This window comes from Molothrus aeneus, chromosome 15 (assembly GCF_037042795.1).
Source record: "Molothrus aeneus isolate 106 chromosome 15, BPBGC_Maene_1.0, whole genome shotgun sequence".
Lineage (NCBI taxonomy): Eukaryota > Metazoa > Chordata > Aves > Passeriformes > Icteridae > Molothrus > Molothrus aeneus.
In genome coordinates this window covers 2,443,370-2,466,146 of record NC_089660.1, presented here as the reverse complement: position 1 = coordinate 2,466,146, position 22,777 = coordinate 2,443,370, and the positions used below count along the sequence as shown (strand labels likewise).

The window sequence follows — 22,777 nt, the reverse complement described above, 5'->3', positions numbered from 1 at the left end:
TTCCTGGTGGGACACCTGCCAGCTCAGGGGCCTCAACCTCCTGCCACATTCCCTTCCCACAAACAAACAGAAGTCCTGATCTGCAGCAGACACTGAACAAAATTCAAAGCTGGACAGTGATTTCCAAGAATTTACCTGCACACAACCAGAGAGCTATGGAAAAAAGAGCTGTACCATAGTCTTTTCCACAGCTTCCAGGAATCACAAAACACTAAGGCTCTGCTGCTGCCTTGCACTGCTGAACACCTTGAAACAAGATCTGGGAAGAACTATTTTAGCATCAGAAATGTGCAGGTTTTATTTGGAGAAGCTGCTTTCTGGTTTAAGTCCCAGCTGCACTTGCTCAGAGATTGGTACAAAAGAGCATGAACAAATATAACATCTGGGGAATCAAGAAAGAAAAGGGGAGAGAGGGATAGGCGAAGAAAACAACTCCATAAGGCTTCCCTCAAAAGCACACAGGCCAATCCATACCTACTGCAGAGAGAGATTTCTCCATATCAAACTCCTGTCCCAAACAAGGGATTAAAATACATTGTACTCTTCCAGAATATCAGTAACTCTGCAGTGACCAGCTCAGGTTCTCCTATTTAAATTCCAATCCAAGAAGTCAAGAATTTCTGTACAAGCTTCTACAACTCACTCCTGTATTTTATTTGCATCTAAGTGTGTTACCTACAAGCAAGTACAACCCTTCTGCATTGCCTGGCTTCCACGTCAAGTCCCTGCTTTAATACAATTTCCAAGAAATATCTGTCTGGATGCCCACTAAAAAAACATAACTGATGCAGACTCAAGAGCTGCAACTTGCAGGTTTACCACTGCTTTTTGGTCCAGATATAACCTATTATAATGCAGCAGCCCCATTCAGATTTCAGTGCAGATTTCACATTTCATTTAGAATGACACAGAATCCAAGCAACGCTCAAAGACTTCACCTTTATCAGAAAACAAGGTCACATTTACATTACTGATGGTTTAGGGGGCACACAGGGGTCTGCAGAGAGCAAAACTCTGGAAATTTTGAAGCCAGGTTTGGAAGCCAGCTGATCTGCTTTAGGATATAATGAAATAAACACTAAGGAATCATGACCTGAAATCCTGTCAGCAGTAATACAGGCCTGCACATTTTAACATACTCTTCTATTACATGCCAATCTTTCTGGCTTCTCTGAATTAAACTAAATACATCTCATTTGGAAACAGCCTTCAAAAAAAAAAAAAAAACAAAAAAACCAAACAAACAGAAAAGCAAACATCCAAACACACACAATTCAGTGAGTTGCACTGGCCAACGACATCTTGTATGTGTCTGCCATGATTATTACTAAAATACTCAGACATTTCAGTAAAAAGAAGATTTACAACTAAAATACTCAGGCATTTCAGCAAAAGGAAAATTTTGTAGATTGTGGCAAAGCTGTGGTTAATTTTTTGGCAGACCAAGTTTTCCATTTCGAGAGCAGCTGGCTCTGTACAGGAATACCTAGACATCACTTCAGGGCTTGTGCTTGGATAGAAGACAAGAAAAACAGATGATTCCCCACTCCTTCCTTCATTGCAAGACTATTCTTTCCTCACCACCTCCACCATTTGAACTACATGCCTAAAAAATACACCAGCACACTTCAAAATACAAGCTGAACAAGGTCCCCAGTTCCCAGTCCAGGCTGGTGGCATTGCTTCAGCTCTGTTTACAGTGTGATTCAGTCATTTTCACAGCAATGAACTATGATGGCATGAAGGAAGCATCTGTGTCACCAAGGACTGAACAAAGGAGGACAGTTAAAGTTCAGAAGGAACAATGCAAAACTTTCCTACCAAGCCAGACTTTAATATTTCCCTACTTACTCAGGAAAAAAAATCTCCACTCTGATGATATTTTGAGAGAAATGATGCACTAGGGACACTTAGAAAGAAATATTTACATACATGCACACCATGTATAATCAGTTATTTGTGGCACAAACATCAATAGACTCTGTCTGTACAGCTCTGCCTGCCCATCTGACTGCTGTGACTGCAGAATAATTTCTCAGGTGCCCTCAAAGGGCCATTGTTGAGCCAAAGTTAGTCATGGCACTGCTTGGCACCCAAATCCACGTTGGCCATTACGTAAGGTGGCAGCAATACCACTTGGCAGAGTTGTTTACCAGTGGCATTGCACAATGTGAACTGGAACAGGCTCCAGACGTGGCTGCAGGTGGGGATGGAAATGCAGCTACTGTGAAATGAGCTCAGTTTGTCAGAGCACGCTGCCAATAATGCCAAGGTCATGGCGCTGGACTCGATGAGCCTTGGGGGTCCCTTCCAACAGAGAATATTTTGTCATTCTGTAATTCTGTAAACCTGGAACTACCCAAACCAGAGCTGTGCTACAGCCCCTAGACAATGATTTAGGAATGATTTACCAGCTCAGTCACATACAGGAATTAATATTTTGGACAAAATCATTGCAACCTTATTGCTCTTAGCAAAGGGAGTATGTTTGGGTTTAAGTTAGACCTAAGAGTTGTGGTGGGGAATGGACTGACTGATGCTCAGACTTGTGACCTGGAACAGTTGTGCAATTGATTCCTGTCCAGATTAATAAGCAAAAACCAGGGAATTTTAGGTAATTTTGAGTCTACAGAGAAAAATCTTTTCCAAATTAAGCATCCCTCAGACACATCCTCATTCACTTGTTAAGGCAAATAACTTGATTTTAGTCTTCTTTCAGAAAAGAAGGAACAAAACAGTCTTTCATGGTCCCCTCATTTTTCTTTTGGTCCGGAATCGATTTCACAGCTGTGCCTGGTCACAAGTGTGAGCATCAGTTTGCTATTCACCATCACAACCCTTAGGTTTAATTTAAAACCAAACAAACTCCCTTTGCTAAGAGCAGGAAGGTTGGAATGTGTCAGCTTTGGTTAAGACTGAACAATTTGATTTAAAAGAAAACCTTCAGGAACTAAAGTGAAGACCTGCCTGTGTCCCAAAACAATAAAAATGATCCATAGGTCTGAATCAGCACACCCACACTAAAATACCATTTATCACAGACATGCCAAAGAACAGCTGACAGTGGAAGCCTGTCATACTGTGCAGATGGAATAAAAGTTTTTGCCTTCTACTCTAGATCAGCATTTAAATCTAAATCCTTTCTAAGCTTGGCTCCTTTCCCATGACCTCCAAAATCCGGGTACAGCACGCTGTTACTTCATACAGGTTATCACATGGTGAAAAAAAAACCAACCAAACCCCAAAACCAAACAAGGAACAATAAAAAACCCCTAATGAAAACATCACAATGATTAACTGTGGGAAATAAATTCTGAATCTCTCAGTTAAAAATAAAAAAAATGGATTCACAGACGTTTGCCACTCTGTGCGAAACACCTGTCCAGGGCACAACTGTGAATTACTCAGGATTAGAACAAAAACTTGATTTCAGAGTGGTCTATTTTAGTTTTTCTCAGTGTAACCAACTAAAGTGCCAAGATGGTTCAGAAGTTTCAGTATTTTACAAACCCACCAGTAACTCTTCCATGCAGACAGGCAGGTGCAAGTAAAAGCCACCAGAGTCAAGAGAATTTGCAGCAATGCTTCTCCCCACCATGTCCTCCTCCACTGTAGAGGAGTAATTTCATCCTTACATCTGTAATTCTCATTTTTATTTGTGTCATTCTCAACACCTGAGCAGTTTGAAGTCCCAGCACCAGCTCAGCCTCTTGCTAATAGGATCACACAACATGTGGGATCCCTCCTGGCTGGCTCACAATCACCACTCAAGATGACCCAGGCTTAGAGTTTAATCTAATTATGATTTGAACCATCCTCAGAGGCTGCAAGTGTGCAGGTGACACCAGATCTTAAAGGCTCCAAGGGGAAATACCCTCTCAGCTCCAGTGAGAGAACTCAAAATCCCCCATCAAACACATCCAAAGCTGCTTTGCTGACACAAGTTCTAAAAACCAGGAGATGGGCAAGAAGGGAAAAATCTGTCTCTCAGCCAAATGGGTGTTAAAAAATAGGAAAAGAACCAGGCCTTCTGGAAATACAAACTGATTTAGTAGCTCTGTAGGAGGGCTGGGTTCTTGTGATATGCACTGAACAGACCTGTACTGAAGGCTCCAATCTGGAAGCTGAAAACTTGGTTCTGTACCAACATCACAGCAGGACTGGGGGGATTAGTCTGAATTAAATGCTTTGAAAAATGAAAAGCATTAGGTAAATACGGAGTATTGTTAAAACCCTGAAGATAATGGACACAGAATAATTATTATTCATGTGAGATTACTGTGAAAATATTGGTTTATTTATGAATTAAATGAAGTTTGTATTAGGAAAGGGAACCACTGATAAGCCAAGAAAACAGAAATCCTACAGAAAAAAAAAATTGTACAAAAAAGTACAAGTAACAAACCAAGCTACTTCCATATCAGACTGACTGATGGAGAAAACCCCCAAGAAAGATTTTTAAGCAATTTTGTTCTTCAATCTAGCTAAGTTTAAGACAGAGCAGAGAGTTAGTCCCATGGAAGTAAATTATTTCTTTGACTTTTAGTTGGTGAAGAACAGGGACATTTCTGGTCCTGGGCTGTTTTAATTACTTTTCATTTGTGTCTCATCATCTCCAGGTGAGATTTGGGCAACCTATTCCTCCTAGAGCTATTTTGTGTGGAAACAGCTCAAAGCCTGAACTTGCAGCTGCTCTACAATGCCCCTCTCTACACCTGGTGCCAGCTATCAACATCTTGCCACCCTAAAATACCAAAAATAAAGCTCTAGGAAAGGGGAGGATACAAAACCAACAAAACCTTGCCTTTCCAAATGTCCTTGGCAGAGCAGCTAAGGCCAGGATTCCTTCAGATGCAACGTGAAACGTGTGGCCTCCAGAAGAACACAAAACCTTTCCACGTGGAATGCTGGACTCTAGAAGATAGGCAGGGGCATTTCTAAAAGTTTCTTAGCAATCCAAGCCCCTGGTCACACACAGGCATGTAAAAGGCAGGGTACCAAACTGTACCTGCCACAACATCCTGCTGAAATCTCTGAGAGAAAACCATTGACATTTACATGGTGAAAATGTCATTTTCATTCAGAAATTTACTCAAGGTGGTGACCTTATTTCTCCAAGAGCCTTGTATTGCATGTTCTAGAGTTGTCAGGAAGTACCTGTGTGGTTTTTTTAAAATGTGTGCATCATATTTTACCTACAGCAGTAAAATTTTCCAGCCTCAGCAGATTTTGTTCCACTGCCTACACTATGAACAAAACCCACAACAGCTAAAAAGGGCTCTAACCTTTGCAAACCTTTTGGTCCTGAACTCTGTTCATGCTTCTAAAACAGGAAAGTGGTTTGCTGCACGTGACAATAGCTCCTCTGTACTTTGGATAGGAAATTCCTGTTATCAATGGCAGCTTTTGAAAAATTCATCCTTGCAGAAAAGCTGAAGTTCAGTGAGCTTATGTTATTTGAGAAAGGGCTTTGAAGTGTCTATTTCTAATCCTCCACTCTGAATGACAAAGAAGTTATTTGCAATTGTGAATCTTTAAAATGCAGATCTGAACTGATGTCTCTGTTTTTGTAACTCATTAACACAAACCCTGCAATTCAGCTTTTACTGAACATCTTTTTTCCGTTCCAAAGTGAAGCACTAGTGCTGTCTCTTAAGATGATTATGCTCTTGGTGAGCCAGTGTTTCCATTCTGAGACCCAACAGAAATTACATTTTCAAATACATCAGAAATAACATTTTCTTTATCTGCTATTACAAAGTGACAGCCACAGCCCAGGATCTCTTATTGTTCATGTATTTTACAAGTCTGAAAATGGATGGCAATAGGATTCGCAGCTGGCAGAATGTCTCCAAAGAAGAATTTTTCTATCAAATTTTACACAAAAGCAGAAAGAAATGAGGCTCTGGGCCCCAGATCCCACATGATCCAGCAGATGCTGTTTCCAGCTTCAGCAAGTTTTCATTCAGAAGCAACTGCCTCCATGTTCAACAATGCCCCATGGATCACACAAGATCCTGTTAGCCTGTATAAATGAGAGGCCTGGTTTAGAATTACAATAAAAATATAATAAAACACTGCACTATCACCATTTCCCATCTCAAAGGGGCACACATGTAGGGGTCATGATGATCCTCCATGGAAAGGACTGTAGTTACCTGCATATTCCCAAAAATGTATCTCTTTTTTATTGTACTATTAACATTGTAGTAAAATCTGTATTAGAAAACTCATCTGTGCATCTTCCCCTTGGCATCTCTGAAATTGGAAAGATGCAAATTGTTGGTTCAAGAGCAGCTCAAAAAAGAAATGAACCTGCAGTTGCTATTTTGGCTCCAGGGAAGTCAGAGAGGTCTTTTTCACTTCTGCTTTGGTACCTGACACTGCCTCCAATGGCCCAGAGGATGAAGGAGCCACACAGAAAGGCCAATCCTACAACTTGCACCTGCTCAAAATGGCAAAACCAGAGGTGGAGGCGTCGATGTTGGCACCCAGCCATCAGACACGTGGCACAGCTTTGGCACACGGAGCCAGCTGCAAAGAGCGACCCCTGAAAGATGCTCTGGGAGCTCCAGCCTAAGCAGTGACCCCCTAAAGCCGCTGTGGGAGCCCCACTGTGATCTCCTAAAGCTACTGTGGAAACCCCAACATAAGAAATGACCTCTGAAGCTACTGTGGAAACCCCAACATAAGAAATGACCCTCTGAAGCTGCTGTTGGAACCCCACTCTAAGGAATGATGCCCTAAAGCTGCCGTGGGAGCCACACCATGACCTTCTAAAGGTGCTGCAGGAGCCCACCACAAGGAGTGACCTCTCTCACAAAAAGTGAGACCCCAGACACCTGCGGGAGGAGCAGCAGCCCAGCACCTCCACCCCAACACCCGCATCCATCACCCCGCAGGTCCTGCTGCTCCCTCCGTCCTGCCCAGGCAACTCGAACTGCACACACCCCCTTCGGCTGGATGGAACAGCACGATGGAGCTGGGCACAGCCTCCCTGCTCACAGTCCGTCCGTCCATCCATCCATCCATCCATCCATCCATCCATCCATCCATCCATCCATCCATCCATCCATCCATCCATCCACCCGCCCATCCCACGCGCACCCGCGGGCGGGGAGCGACGCGGGGCGGCGGCGGGCGCTGCCCGCGGGGCGGGCGGGCTCTGTCGCGACTCCGGGCGACACTCACCTCCTGAAGTCAAAGGGCATGGTGGTGGCGGTGGTGGTGGCGGGCGGGCTGCGGGCGCCCCCGGCCCCCGCTGTGGCCTCGCTGCCGGCGGCTGCAGGGCCAGGAAGTGACGGCCCCGGCCCCGGCCCCGGCGCCGCGCAGCCCCAGCCCATTGGGCGGCCGGGCCGGCCGGGGCTTCCGCCGCCGGGTTACGGAGCGGCCCCACCGCGCTCGGGGATCCGGGATCCGGGATCCGGGATCAGGGGTGAGGGATGCGGGATGCGGGGTGAGGGATGCGGGATGTGGGCGGCCCCAGGGCCCGCGGGGCTCCCGCACTTTGCAGGGTCCGCTCGGCTCAGCCCCGCGGCTCTCAGCGCGCTGGCAGCACGGAATTACGGAGTTATTTGGGTTGGAAAAGAGCTCTAGGATCATGGAGTGCCCAATCCCCGCCTTGTCCCCAGCCCAGAGCCCCCAGTGCCACCTCCAGCCCTTCCTTGGGCACCTCCAGGGATGGGCACTCCAAACCTCCCTGGGCAGTTCCAGTGCCTTGAGCCCCCTTTCCATGGGGAAATTCCTGCTGTGCCCACCCTGAGCCTGCCCTGAGCCCCCTTTCCATGGGGAAATTCCTGCTGTGCCCACCCTGAGCCTGCCCTGGCCCAGCCTGAGGCTGTTCCCTCTCATCCTGGATGCCCCCCTGGCTGTCCCCTCCTGTCAGGAGTTGTGCAGAGCCAGAAGTTCCCCCCTGAGCCTCCTTTTCTCCAGGCTGAGCCCCTTCCCAGCTCTCTCAGCAGCTCCAGACCGGAGTGTGGGGGTGTTTCAGGCTTTGTCCAGCATCTTTTGCACTCTTAGCATCACAGGAATCGCGGAGTGTGTCAGGGGCTGCTCCACGGGCTGTGTCTGCAGACAGGGGACGGTCTCACACCTCCAAGTGCTTGCCAAGGAAGGGAGAGCACCCACCCCTCCATCCCTGGGCACCTTTTCAGTTTATCTTAGATATTAGGAAGAAATTCTTCCCTCTGAGGGTGGGCAGGCCCTGGCACAGGTGCCCAGAGCAGCTGTGGCTGCCCCTGGATCCTTGGCAGTGCCCAAGGCCAGGCTGGATGGGATTTGGACCAACCTGGGACAGTGGAAGGTGTCCCTGCCCATGGCAGGGGTGGCACTGGATGATCTTCAAGCTCCCTTCCAACCCAAACCGTTCCATGAGTCTGTGATAAGCTCCTTTAAGGGCCAGCACAGCTCTTTCACCTGCTCTTGGAAATCTTTTTTTTTTCTTCGCACTTTTAGTGAAGACAAGGATTTAAAGTTAGAAAAAGCTCCCCATTCATTAGATGAGGCATTTCCCCAATCTTTCCATTGTGCCTGCATGCCTTTTTCTGGCTGCATCCCTGGCAGGTTCAGTGCAGTGCACAAGGCTAATCCTGTCCTGCTCCATGCACCATCCCTGTTGCCATAATTCTGTCACCAGCTGAGAGCATCCCTCAGGGATGCTTTGTGCAGGTAGTGAGACAGACTGCTGCTGTGCTCAGAATCACTGCCACTCACATGCAGTGCAGGTTACACTGCACTGCAGGAACAAAATACAACTATTCTTGCCTTTAAGTCTAAAAGCAGGGCAAGAGAAAGAGTGAAATGACAGCAGTCTGAGTATGCAATATACTGCATTTCTAATTGATTCTGTACCTTTCTTCCTCCTCCTCCTGCTGTCATCATTTCTTTACTTAGAGAGCACATCTTTCCATTTTTTCCCCTTCACACAGAAACTAGGCCCATACCTGGTTAAAAAAAAAAAGGAGAAATTCAAATTGAAGCAAGCAGGGGAAAATTACTGAAGAGTCAGAGCTGTTAATCAATACCATTTTCATTCAAAGAAAGAGATAATAATTTATGCTGGGAATATGAAAAACTGAACTGGAGGAATCCCAAGTATGAGATAACACAGCATTATCCCCCAGAAGCCCCCAGGGAATAGATAAAAATACCTAATTGTTTTTTTGGGTTTTTTTTTGATCTCAGACACCTAAATTATCTGACTGTATTGTGCGAGCACATTCAGCAGATTGCTCACAGATCAGCCACGAGATCCTGCTGCCCTTCACACTGTGCTCCAGAACTGAGCAGCCCAGTGAAATTAATGAGACAATTCTCATCTCTCATGAGGTCAAGCCATTGCCCAGGCGTAGTCAGGGGGGAGGATCGTTGTGGAAAAAAACCAAAACAAACAGTGCCTGACGAGGTGGTTACACAACCAAGGGCTCCTGGCAAGGAGCATCATTAGCTGTTAGTAACTGTCTTGGGCAGAGGCATCAGCTCTCTCAGGAGCCAAGAGAGTGCTGAAGGCTTTACAAAAGCTCTTCACTTGTACAGTACATAAATCTGGAGGTGGCCTTGAAGAGTTCTCCTCCTGCGGGCTCGAGTCTCAAGAGCAGAGCACAGTGAGAGCTCGCCTTGTGGGGATTTGATTTTATTTTCCACTGAAAGGTCAAACTGGAGAGAGCAGTGGGCTCAGAGCAGTCCAGCAGTCCAGCTCACTCACGTCCTTGCCAAGGGAAGAAGAAGTTAATGCCCTGAGATAAGACCCTCGTCACAATATTGTTTAATTACATAAGGCCTCCATCGAGCTGGAGATAAGAACAGGAATTTGTCCTCAGTCCAGCTGGGTGGGGCAGCTGAGCTCATGGTGTGTGATAGAATGAGAACCAAAAGCAAGGGGTTCATCTGAGGTGCTTGTCCCACCATTAGAGCTGCAATGAGCCAACTGATACTGACAACTGATGGAAAAGTTAACTTTCTTTTTCATGGGAGCAATAAACCAACCTTTTTCTGACAACAGCAGACTTAAAACTATCATTTCTCTTCAAATTGCATTGAGAATGATCATTGAGCCAAACTGCTACTCTGAAACCAGTACACCAATATTTTCAGACCTCTGACTACCGAGAAACCAAAGCAGGAGCATTAATTGACTCACCTAAGACTCCAGAGTAAGATCAGCTTCAGTTCTAAATTAGCAAACAAATCCATTCAGTCCTAAATCATGTTCATAATTCTTCTTGCAAAAAAGAGCATTTTCCTCATTCCAGATCACTTTGTTACAGATAAATCAGATCATGGATGAGTCTATCTGAGTTCCTGACTAATGTCTCACAACAACAAAACTGGTACCTCCTTCATATGAAAAAAACAGTGGCAAAAAAGTGCTTTATTTAAATCATCTTCTTGGTCTTTTATTTAATAAATTTGTTTTTGCAGGTAAAATGATTCATGTCCAGGTTTCTGGGATATTTTTCATCTCCAGTTGATATGCTATTTTTAAGTTTTGACTTCATATTAATAAAGTTAATTTACAGAGTTTATATTGATCATTGACAATTCAGCCTTGAGGAGACTGAGGGGAGGTCTCCTGGAACTTCCTCCCGAGGGGCAGCTCCGATCCCTGGGACAGGGACAGGAGCCAGGGAAGGGCTGGGGCTGGGCCAGGGAGTTCAGGCTGGATTTTGGGAAAGGTTCTTACCCCAGAGGGTGCTGGCTCTGCCCAGGCTCCCCAGGGATGGGCACAGCCCCAAGGCTGCCAGAGCTCCAGGAGGGTTTGGGCAGCGCTCCAGGGATGCCCAGGGTGGGATTGTTGGGGTCTGTGCAGGGCCAGGAGCTGGACTTGGATCATCCTTCCAACTCAGCATATTCCATGATTCTCTGAATTTTACTTATCTCAGTTTTGTACTCTCAAAGTTTTCTCTTTCCCAGAAAAGCGCGACCTCAATCCTCACCTGCTCACCACGCTTTGGGCTGTTCTAACATCCTGTACCACTCATATATACAATTTCCTTTTCTGTTCTGTTTGTGATTCCTTACACAGGGCTGAGTTTCGTGTTAGCCTCTGGCTCCTGCCACAGCTCTTGCGTTGGGAGCTTGGTGTAGGTGCTGTGTGTGGGTCATGAGCAGCACTGTTTGCCAAAGGTAAAGCTGGGTACACAGCTCATCCTTCGGGTCAGCTGGGCTTCGTTCATCGATGGGGAATGCGCTGTGACTCTTAGGAAGGTGCAGTGCTTATTCACTTATTCCCCTTCTGCCACAGAGCTGTGTAAAAACACAACCAAAAGCTGCCCCGTGGCTTTTGTCTGGGGTGTTGTGAGGCAGGGCCCACCCCAGGCCATTTCCCTGGGTGATTTGATTTTACTCAGTTTGCAGGGGTGGGCTGGGAATGGAGTGAGCGCATTGCTCTGCAGGGCGTGTGCCCCCGATTATGTGTTGTGTTCTGCAGGGTGTGGCCTGGAGCCCTGAGCACAACTGCCGTTCAGGAAAAGGAAAAAACATTGCAGAGAATGAAGAGAAAAAAAATGTTATAAAGCGTTTTCAAAATATAAATACCAGCGTTTGAGGAAATCTTGCTGCAGGAACAGGATGCGCGTGGAGGTGAAGAATTCAAATACAAGTGCTGTGCTAAGTATAATCAGTAATGAAAGCTCAGCCCTTCCTCTTAGGATTTGGATAAGCTATGTGTTGGCAGTACTTCCCAAATTCCAGGGAACAAAAAGCAAGCTTTGACTGTTGTCCTAAAGTCCTGCTGCAGTGTTGTTTGTTTATCATTACCACATGTAATGCAGTCCATCTATTTTTGTGAGATACACAATAGAATAAATTAATATCTACTGAATTTAATGTGTAAGTTCCTTCTTTATTAAATAGCTACACTCTTTCCTTAAGAAGACATAACAACCTCTGTTCTTCCTGCTCAATAGGCACAAGAAATAATCTGATTATTTTTCAGTCACAGGGACGGACACAGCTGATGTGTATGGGTGTGGAGAAGGGGGTCTGTGCAGCCACATGGCCTCTGCCTTGTCCTGTGACAGTGGGCAAATGCTCAGGGGAATCTGCCACTCTTAAAGCCCCTAGAAAATTTAATTTTTTAATTAATTAGCTTTTAATACAAACTGCCTGTTTTCAAGCCTGTTTCCTGGCATGTTTTGGGTGCCAGGAATTTACTATGGGAAAGTTACAGCGAGCAGAACATTTTTTGTATTTTTGTATTTTATTTCTTTTTCCACTGTGGAAATGAATGCCACGAGGAAGTTGCAGCCCCTGTCCCAGGCTTACCTCATGCTTTGTACAGCACCCCTGTGGTGGTGAGTGTTCCGTGTGGTTCAGGAGACTGCAAACACCTGAGCAAAGGTCATGGCCAAAGGGCCAAGTTAACAGTTAACTAGGTTACAGACACTAACTAAAGTCTGTAAATTAACTGGATAGAGGACTTTGAACACTAGGAGGGCCAGATCTCAAGGAGATTCGGGATTAGCAGCAGAGGAGAGTTGAGGATTACACCTCATTCTCAAGGCTCTGCAGCGAGTTAAATGCCTTAAATTCCCTTTACACTGGAGAGGAATAGTTCAGGACCAGGCCTTGAAGGAGTCGAGTGCCCTTAGCCTGTACACTGATGGTGAGATTCCTACATCAGCCAGTGGGAAATACTGAGGAGAAGGGGACCTCTGAATACCTCACTATGAAACTCATACAGGGCCACAAAGTGTTTGCTTCTGGGCTTAGGGAACACATTTGGCACCCGCATCTAAATTAGTCTTGTCAGTGAAAATAAGCCTGGGAGATGAGCCACCCCTGTGCTTTAAATACTCACTGAGTGCTGGAGAGCCTTTCCCTGGAGGACAGGTCTGCACCTTTGGACACAGTGTGCGAGAAACTTGAGGGCATGAAGGGAGAAAAATGTGCTCTGCCCAGCCTCTGAAGGCTGAGCCACTGTGCAACCAGAAGTGCAGAATGTCTGGTGTTGAATTAGGGCTTTTATCTTGGAAACAGGTAAAAAGTGGAAACAGTGGAAACAGTGACTGTGCTTGGACACTGGAGGAGGGGTCCCGACTCACTGATATTAAATACCTATAAGCACTCCTGAGACTTCCCTTCTGCTGCCTCCATCATTCCTGGGAAACGGGGTCCTGAAGGTCTTCCTGACAAAAGCCCCAGCTGATTTCTGGACCAGGAGGGAAGGAGCAGCTGAGGGAAGGGGGCCCACCCAGAGCAGCGGGGCAGGACAAGGCGCCAGACCCTGCGGCGCCTCGGGGAGCCTTCCCCAGGAGCTGTGGGCACTTCCAGCATCTGACGTGGCCGAGCAGGGCAGGCAGAGCTTTCCTGGGCTGCTCTCACCAGCACAGGCGCCAGCAGTCTGCACAAGTTGCACTTTGGTGCCTGAGTGCTGTTTTGGATGTCTCCCAGAGCTGCTGCAGTGGGCACTCAGGCTCAGCAGGGACGGGGATGCTGTGCCACAGTGACCTCTCTGAATGGGGGCTTCTTCCCAGGCTGGGAGCTGTGCAAGGCAGCCCAGGCACCCAGGTGCAGGGTCAGGTCTCTGTCAAGCTCTGCTGTGGTCAGCAATACATGGAAACCAGCTTTCTACAGCAGAAGGTGTCAGGGACATATTTTATGAAAAATCCTTTCCTTAGGATTTTTTCTCCTGAGAAGCTGAGAGGCCTCAGGAACAAAATGTAAACAATGATTACCTGCTGCTGTGGAATGCAACAGGTGCATCTGGGATTGGTATCATGTGGTTGTTTCTAATTAATGGCCAATCACAGTCCAGCTGTCTCGGACTCTGGTCAGTCACAAGATTTTATTATCATTCCTTTCCTTTCTATTCCTTGCTAGCCTTCTGATGAAATCTTTTCTTCTATTCTTTCAGTATAGTTTTAGTATATAATTTTCTTTTAATATAATATATATCATAAAATAATAAATCAACCTTCTGAAACATGGAGTCAAGATTCTCATCTCTTCCCTCATCCTGGGACCCCTGTGAACACCACCACAAGAAGGAGTATGGGGGGATTCAGCAGCACTAGGCCATCACAAAGGCTCTCAGGCAGTAAAGAACTGAACCCAAACAACAGCTTGACAAGGAGGAATTTCTCAAACAAGGCTCTGGAAGTTTCCTTGGAAGCTTTGCCAGCTCCTGCTGTGGGCAGCCGGTCCTGCTGCTGCAGCTTAGTGGGTTCTCTCCCATCCTCTGACCCTCTGGAGCCAGCCCTGTGCGTGAGATGTTGACTTGCACTTCCCTGACTTGCTTTTGGCATGTCCTCTGTGCTGCCTTATCAGCCTTCTCAGTGATTTCCTCCAGATATTGTCTAGCTGAGTAAGCCCAACGGGACATTGCAGACAAGAAATACATACCTTTTTTTTTTTCATCTTTTTCGTAGTAAGGATATGGATTTTTAATTGCTGCCTCTGCTGCAAATGAGACTTGTGTTTTCCTTGTTCTCACTCCGTCTCTTGGCACTGCTGTGATGGTCAGTGGATTGGGGAGATTTTGTCAGTACTAAAGAATCTGTTGCAGAAATCAGGGTGTGGCCAAAGAAAAATTATTTCATAAAGATGTTTTATTAACCCTGTAATGAATTAAGGCAGAAATCATTATCTCTGGCCTTGTTTTGTCTGCAGGGACACCTTCCGCTGTCCCAGGCTGCTCCCAGCCCTGTCCAACCTGGGCTTGGGCACTGCCAGGGATCCAGGGGCAGCCACAGCTTCCCTGGGCACCCTGTGCCAGGGCCTGCCCACCCTCACAGGGAACAATTTCTTCCCAAAATCCCATCTAAACCTGCTGTCTTTCAGTTTGAGGCCATTCCCCCTTGTCCTGTCACTACAGGCCCTTGTAAAGAGTATCTGGGCTCAGATTTGGAGTGGGGTTCGTTTTGGTGGTCAGTTCCAGATGCCTTGTGATCCAATCCATCCTCGGTGCCAGCCCCAGCAATCACCACCTGGCCAAACAGACTCTGAACTGTCTCAAGGTGCTGGCTTGAGATGGGGGTGAGGAGAGTGCTCTAAGACACAGAGTATGCAAGGGAGCGTGGAGAGATATGAATAAATGGAGAGAGAAACTGCTGGAGAAGGGAATGCCCAGCACAAGGGAACTGGGAACAAACAGACCACACATGTAGGCAGGCCTGTGCAGGAACCTGAGGAGGATGAACCCAGCTTAAGGCAGAAGCTAAGAGGAGATGTGCTTGGGGGAGCTGAATGGTCAGAAATGAAGCGAAAGGTTCCTTTGAAATGACAGCGTGCAAAATCAGAAATCACTCCACCAAAGCAACGAATAAACCCTTCCAGAAAACTCCTCCATCCTTCAGAGGAAGGCAGGCCCAGCAGCCTCCAGACTGCTCCATCACCAAAGAACACTCCTTTCACCCTGTCTCTGCTGAGGCCACTTCATGGCTTCTTGCTCAAACTTCTCTCAGGAGAAAGAACAAAACCCCGTCCTCCTCACACTGTGATGATAAGCCTGCAATGGAGTTAGCCAGGATTTATTTTAATTGGACTTTTTCGCTTTTTTCCTGGCACTTTAAAGTTTATGAACGGAAAGGATCAGTCTGACTCAGAGACTGGGCTACTTCCAAACATTCATCTTAGCTGCCATATGCTAATGCACCTTGGCTCTGTGCATCCTATGCTGTAAATATGTCTGTACCTTTCATCTCTGGTGTCAGAGGCCGCTGAGGGGAACATGTCCTCAGAGGCCACTGAGGGGAACTTTTGGGCAGTTTGTGATTGCCTGGCATGCAATCTGCAGGCACTGGATGAGGTTCTGGGAGGAAGAAGGTCTAGAAAACATCCCCATCATGTTCTCTTGAAGTTCCTGTTTTATCATTCTGCAATATGGGTTGCCAAAGTTATGATGCCCAGGGAAATTCTTTGGCCTGTGCTGACTCTGAAATCTGTACAAAGATTTTGGTTATCCCAGTTCTGAGCTCTAGGCAATAAACCTTGGAATATTTGGTACAATATTTAGCCCCTTCTGTTTTGGTTGGCTTTGTTGTATGGGTATAACAAACACGTAAAAATGACTGTCCTGCTCATCATGACTTTTCCAGCACTGAAACATGAGTCTCTCATCCTTTGTGTTTCACTTTCTTCCATTCTTCATCCCAAATGTTTCCATTCTACTGATTTCAAATTTCATTCACTGTTTGAGGGCGTAAACTGAAAGTGTTTGGTATTTCCCTGCCCCTTCCTCATCTTCTTACTCACTCACTCTCTTCCCTGAAATCACTGTGGGAACAACCCTATTCAAAAAAAAAAAAAAAAAAAAGAAAACTTTCCAATTTTCCAATTCTACTTATTTCAGTGGAATTTCCCTGATGTCCTTTTTCCATATCAGTGGATGTTTTTTGCTGGTGACAATGGTGTGAACCGCATCAGGAAGAAGAGAACTTCATTGCAGAGGCAGCCACTGAGGCTAACATTAGCCTAATGAAACTGATTTTCCTGGATTCCCCCTCAAGCCCATGTGCAGGAAAAGGTCTCCTCCAGAGGGAAGTCAGAGCAGTAACCTCATTCCATGGAGGACATGGGCTGCCCACAGAGTTTAACTCCTTAAGCCCAAAAGTTTAAAGAGATTGAAACCCACTCGTGTTCAGGGGAGTCACAGCAGACCAATACCCAAGCCCAATGTTGAGGACTTGTTCCTGGCATGGAAAAGGATGTTCTCAGTTGAGTAACCACTGGTTTATGGTACAGGACAACATCCCTCAGCCCTCTTCCAATCTTCCAAGCAGTCCCCTGGCCTTGGTTGATGGATGGGGAATGGTGTAAACCATGATGTTAATTCACACAGGACCTTTCTCCAGGAGGACAGAGATCTGATGGACACTTGGTGGACACCAAGCTACAGCCAGCAAAGCCTTGCAGATGAGATGTAGGAGATGAAGTAGGAGAAGCTCAGCTTTCCCACACTGCAGGGAAATTTCCTGGGCACATTTTACATTTGGCTATTTCCCCACTTGCAGGCTGTGCAAGAGCCTGGACGTTGGGGACACGGCAGTGACGGAGGACGCAGCTGTCCCCTCGCCACCAGGAGCCTCGTCACAGTGACAAGGCAGAGATGAGTCATGGCTGGAGCTGCTTTATGTAAATGAGGAACCTCTGGTGTTCCCCTGGTGCCCGTGGGGCCACAAAAAGTTCAGTAAGTGACGCTGTGTTCCCATTGTTCCCATGTCCCCACTGAGGCGAGGCAGGGAAATGGGGTAAGGTGGCTGGGGTTGCCCCAGAGAGGGCAAAAATTGGTCAAAACTGGTGGGAAGCTGAAAGTGAACCCCTGCAAGGGGAGGTTCCTTCCCATCAGCCTGGAGAAAATTTTCTGTTGCCTTTTGCTGTTAATTGCAAAAGCGATTGAGCCACTGATGGTAAATCGTGGAGGGGAGCAAGAGAAGGGGGAAGCAAAGAATTTTGGCAGGGAGTTCTCTCGCTGCGAAATCAGTCAGTTTTGGTGAGATTTATGGGCCATCTGTGACACAGCTGAGAAGCTTATTTGGGAATAAATAAAGAGAGGTCCTGCTGCTGAGTGGCACGGTGCTGCAGTCCCTGTCCTGGTGGCCTTGTGTGGGCAGCACATCCCAGGCAGGAGCACCGAGGAGGAGGAGGAGTGGAAACGTGAAAAAGCAGCGCAGTGGAATCGTGTCCGTCCAAAGCCACAGATAATATTATTTCAAGTGGGGGACCAAACTCTCTGACTCACCCCCACAAAAATCACATTGAATTGTACTGAATTAATCTGGTGTAGAACAAATGTGAGGGAGATGCCAGCCTCCCAAAGGCTGGCCTCCGTGGCTGTGTGGTTCTGAGGTGCTGTGATTCATGTGGACACTGCACTGCTGCAGATGACTGCAGGCAGCCAAGAGGTGTGAACAAGCTGACAGGCCTGAAAGGCTTTCTCTTGCATTAGATATGTTGCTTCAAATCAGAAGAAAGATTTAATTGACTCCAGTGGGAGCTTTGCTTGAGTTAGGACTTAGGAGCTGAAGTGAGAGATGAAAAATAAAATGTACCTTGCTAGTGCAGTGCTAACAGAAGTGACTCCCTTCATTTACTCTAAAAGAGATGCAAGAAACTTTCTTTAAATCATTTCAAAACCCATATCACTGTTTTTGTCAGTATTCAACACGTTTCCTCTTACATATGATTGTTTCTTTGTCTGTAGATCTTATCTGTCACACTCTACAAAAGTTTTCTTATCCCTTACAGTAATCCAAATTTGATAATGCTCAGTACATTTAATTACTATTTTTTCATTTTTTCCCCTTAATTGATTCAGCCACCTACCCATTTTAACCCTACCCTGGTTAGCAGTGCAGCCACAGCACCCACGTGTGCTTTGGCTTCCAGAGAGGTCTGCAGTAAATTTCCCAGGCAGGTGATGGATTGATGCAACTCTCATTTCTCACTGAATGTAAAGGTCAGTCTTATAATGCTGAGAGGTCCTCCATGAGCTAAGTCCTTCGTGTGTTTTTGCTCTTTTCATTACCTGTTCCCCACTCTGTCCCACAGTGTAATGGCTGATAATTGAGCTCTTTTCAATGGTGTGGCTCCTGCTCCATTGAAGGCAGGAGTTTTTTCTCAGCAGAAAGCTGACTCATAAGGATGCTGCCTTCTATCCTTAGGAAAAGTGAGTCACTAATGGATTTTTCATTATACATTCAAGTACCATGGGCTGAAATTTTGTTCTACCAGTCTCGTCTTGAGGTAGTGTTTGGAAGCCTTTTAGATTTGGTATTTTAGTTATGTCTCAGTGAGGCTCTTGAGATACAAAAGATGCTGTACAGGAGCTGGTTTGTATTATATGCTGTGAGTATTCCCATTAACCTCAGCAGTGCTGTGGTTTCACTCTGTGTGCTGTGTCCTTCCTCAGCTAAAATCCCATAAAAACCTTTTACACCTGCACCAACAAGTTCAGCATCTGTTTTCAACAGACATAAAGAGCTGAGAGTTGGTTTTCAAAGCTGTACAAAAGCTGAGAAAGCTGAGGCATAACTGAAATAATATGAATCCCACTGCCTCTATTGAATTAATAGAAATAGTCCATTTGTTCAGGCAGTAATAATTTGGTTTTCCTTCAGACAAGCAGTGAAGATTCACCATTCACCACTTCACAATGGCCCACAACAGAAAGTGAAATATTATTGTTTTTACTGTTTCTATTTTATAAATAAAGGAATTAAATTTAGGGGAGATAAAGTTGTGATAGGGAGGCAATGGGATTATTGTGATGGAACCCAGGAGTCCTGTATGGCTTTTTTCCCAAATGAAACAATATTTTTCATCGAAGATTTTGCTGTATTTACAGTCAGGGCTGTTTAACTGTGGGCAATGTCCATGTGAAGGAGATCTGGGAGAATCTGTGTAGATTTGCAGCTCACCAGCTTTTCCCTGTCCATGTTGCATTCTGTTAAACTCCCTTTGCAGAGGGTTTTATGGGGGAAGTCTGAATCTCTCTGCTGCTGACTGCAGCTGTTATTTAAAGCTGTGTGATGAGGATGCAAAGGGATGCTGTTGGGTGGTTCTTTGTTCTTCATTGCACAGAAGTGGCTGGGCTGCAATGACAAGTTTGTAAATCATAGGTAGTTCCGTTCTCACACCACCCAATAACCTCACAATCTCTCTGTCAGCTTCCTGAGGGCCTTGGGAAGCTATAATCTGCGATAAAAATGGGACCTGGGCTGGTACATGTATATCAAAGCTGAAAAGTTGGGGCTGGCTGACCTTTTCATTCTGAGCAAATGCACTCATTTCCTTTGCGTCGCTTCGCTGTTTCCTCCTGAAGCCTGGCATAATAGGAAATCCTCCAGGATTGTTCTCCTTAATCGCTGGCTCCATTGTGCCGGCTTCTGTTCCCTTCAGGAGCAGTTTTCCTCGTGGAGCATCACTCTCTGTGCTCTCAGTGCCTCACAGACTCAGACAAATTTCAGCTGCTGAAATTCTGGCTGAGAGCACAGCAGGGGCAGCGGGTGCTAAATTCAGTGAGCTGTCAGAGTAAAGAAACAGCCCTCTGATTTTCAGTTCAGAAAAAAAAAAAACAACCCCCCTCACTGGATTTTACAGTGACATTTCCCAGTGCTTGTGATTAGGCTTAGATGAATAATGAAAATGAGTGGCTCGTAAATTTAGATTTTGCTTCATTTCCATGTGTGGGGGGATGTCATTTGTTGTCATGTCACTGCTAATATTTGCATAGTCATCTGGCAATTATAAAGCAGGCATATGAATCTTTAGGACAAATAACTTCTCCAGAAATATATTCTGGAATGCCTGGTAATTATGACTAGCACATCATTTTTCAGTTTGTTTTTTATTCCTCTTTGTCATCCAGTCAAGAAATTCCACGCTGTGGCTGTACAGCCCAAACTGCAGATGGAGCAGCATTTGTATACACACATCTTTCTCAAAATTAGGCCAGTATTCAGAAATAAAGACATACTGGCAATCACCTAGAACTGTTTGGGAAATAAAAATAAAGCTGAAGTTGCCAAAATAGCTTATTTGTGTTGGTAACCTTGGCTTTGTAAAGCACAGCATAAACGAAAACAGTGGCAGGTCAGTTCTCAGGAAGAGCTGAAGCTTCACCAAGTCTTATCTTCTGTTTCCTGTTGCAGCACGGAGTTGTTGACATCATGTTCCTGCACATGCAATATGCAGAGAGCTCAGGGTTCAGCATTCTGTTTTGGCACAAACACAGCAACTTCTGCTCGTTGCTACTGGTTTTGTGTTTTCCTGCTTTCCTCCACTGGAGCTGGTGTCTGAGGGGAGCCAGGCAGCCTCTGCAGGTGTTTTTCTCAGCACTCCCAGTTTTTTGCTCTCTTCTGGCTCTCAGGTGCAGCTTGCAATAGAAGCCAGCAGCATTCAGGGGGCTTTGGGCAGTGTGTGACCCATTCCTTAGGCACAAAGTTCCACGGAAGGACTTGTGTGGCAGCATGGCTGGCAAATACAGCACAAACCCCAGGACAGCCCTTCATGCATTTCCACTGGAGTCAAATCCCCAGGGAAATGAGGTTAGGGATGGTGATGCTGATGATAATAGCAAATAATGCACGCTCCCCTCGGATCTTGGCTGCCTATCAAGACAGACTTCCTGATGAGGAGATGCATCTGTCTGTCTCCAGTCCCTTCCAGGTACCTGCAAGGCACCATTTTTTGCAATTACAAAGGACTGCAGATGAGAACATGCCCCATAAGAAGCAATCGAGCAGCATTTGTCCCAGACTTCTGTCTCTCATTTCCATAATCGTTCTCATCTCAACTCCTCAGACATTAGCAAGCCAAATCTCAGAACAGCTCTGTCAAGTGCTGGCACTGGTGACAGTGGCAGCCCAGGAACCTCCAGGATTTTCCTTTTCTGCTCCAGCTGTGCTTTGTTTGCATGGGGATGAGCCAAGAGGGGCACAGGGAAGAGCTGAGGGTCAGTGAGTGGACCCGTTTGCTTCCAGTGGGCACTGGGGCTCTGCCAGAGCACTTTGCCAAGGGTTTCTCTGTGGACTTTGCAGAAATCACCTGTCCCAGCTGTGCAGCAGTGGGGAGGGCTCTGTGCCAGGTGCTGAATGGGACAGGAGCACATCAATGGTGACGTTGGTCCCTTTCCTGTTGTGGCAGTGCCACACAGAAAAGAGGAAGGGCAGCCCCGTGGGGAGCACTGGATTGATTGCAAAAGGTCTGGGCTCACCCCAGAACACTCTCCTTGCAGTGCCTCAGCTCCCACTGGCTCTGTTCTCCCCAGGAAAATGGGACCTGCTGTGCTCCCCTTCCTCCTGGGTGCTGTACAGGCCATTCTGCTTTCTAAGGGAACAAACCCCATCCCAGTGCCTTTCTAAGGGAACAAACCCCATCCCAGTGCCTTTCTAGAGAACAAACCCCATCCCAGTTCCTTTGTAAGGGAACAAACCCCATCCCAGTGCCTTTGTAAGGGAATAAATCCCATCCCAGTGCCTTTCTAAAAGAACAAACCCATCCCAGTTCCTTTGTAAGGGAATAAACCCCATCCCATTTCCTTTCTAGAGAACAAACCCCATCCCAGTTCCTTTCTAAGAGAACAAACCCCATCCCAGTGCCTTTCTAAGAGAACAAACCCCATCCCATTTCCTTTCTAGAGAACAAACCCCATCCCAGTGCCTTTCTAAGGGAACAAACCCCATCCAGTTCCTTTCTAAGAGAACAAACCCCATCCCAGTTCCTTTCTAAGGGAACAAACCCCATCCCAGTGCCTTTCTAAGAGAGCAAACCCCATCCAGGTCCTTTGTAAGGGAATAAACCCCATCCCAGTTCCTTTCTAACAGAATAAACCTCATCCCAGTGCCTTTCTAAGAGATCAAACCCCATCTCAGTGCCTTTCTAAGCAACAAACACCATGCCAGTGCCTTTCCAAGGGAACAAATCCCATCCCAAGCCCTGGCTTGTCCACAGGATCCCCTCCTTTGCCACTGCAGGCAGCACCAACTGGAATTCCAGTCAATGATTAAGCAAGATAAACAGGCTTTGGCAGTGGCAGGACAGGTCTCCCCCCACACTTGGACTTTGTGTGAGAGGAAACAGAGTCCAGCACCTCTCAGGGCACACAGGCAGCACTCAAAAACATCTTTTCTGCTAAAGTTCAAAGGGAAGTTGGTATTTGCCATGATGTGGGATCACAATAACCTTCTGAGCCCTCCTATCTAATCCTGTACTCAGCCCAGGTTGGGCTCAATGTTTGTTTTGGTTACTCTTGACATGTTTGATAAGGAGGAACCAAATGCTGCCTGGCCCATCCTCTCACTCTTGGGCTGCTCTATTGTGGCTGATTCTCATCATT

General features: G+C 46.3%; 1 protein-coding gene across 1 annotated transcript in view; it reads right to left on the bottom strand.

The window, feature by feature from the left end:
• ERGIC1 (endoplasmic reticulum-golgi intermediate compartment 1) overlaps positions 1-7,301 on the bottom strand; it is a 55,322-nt gene extending 48,021 nt beyond the window's left edge. The window contains exon 1 of the mRNA XM_066560469.1: positions 7,192-7,301. Coding sequence (XP_066416566.1) covers positions 7,192-7,211 — 20 coding nt within the window. The 5' untranslated portion in view covers positions 7,212-7,301. The remainder of the gene's footprint in view (positions 1-7,191) is intronic.
• Between the last annotated feature and the right edge of the window lie 15,476 nt (positions 7,302-22,777).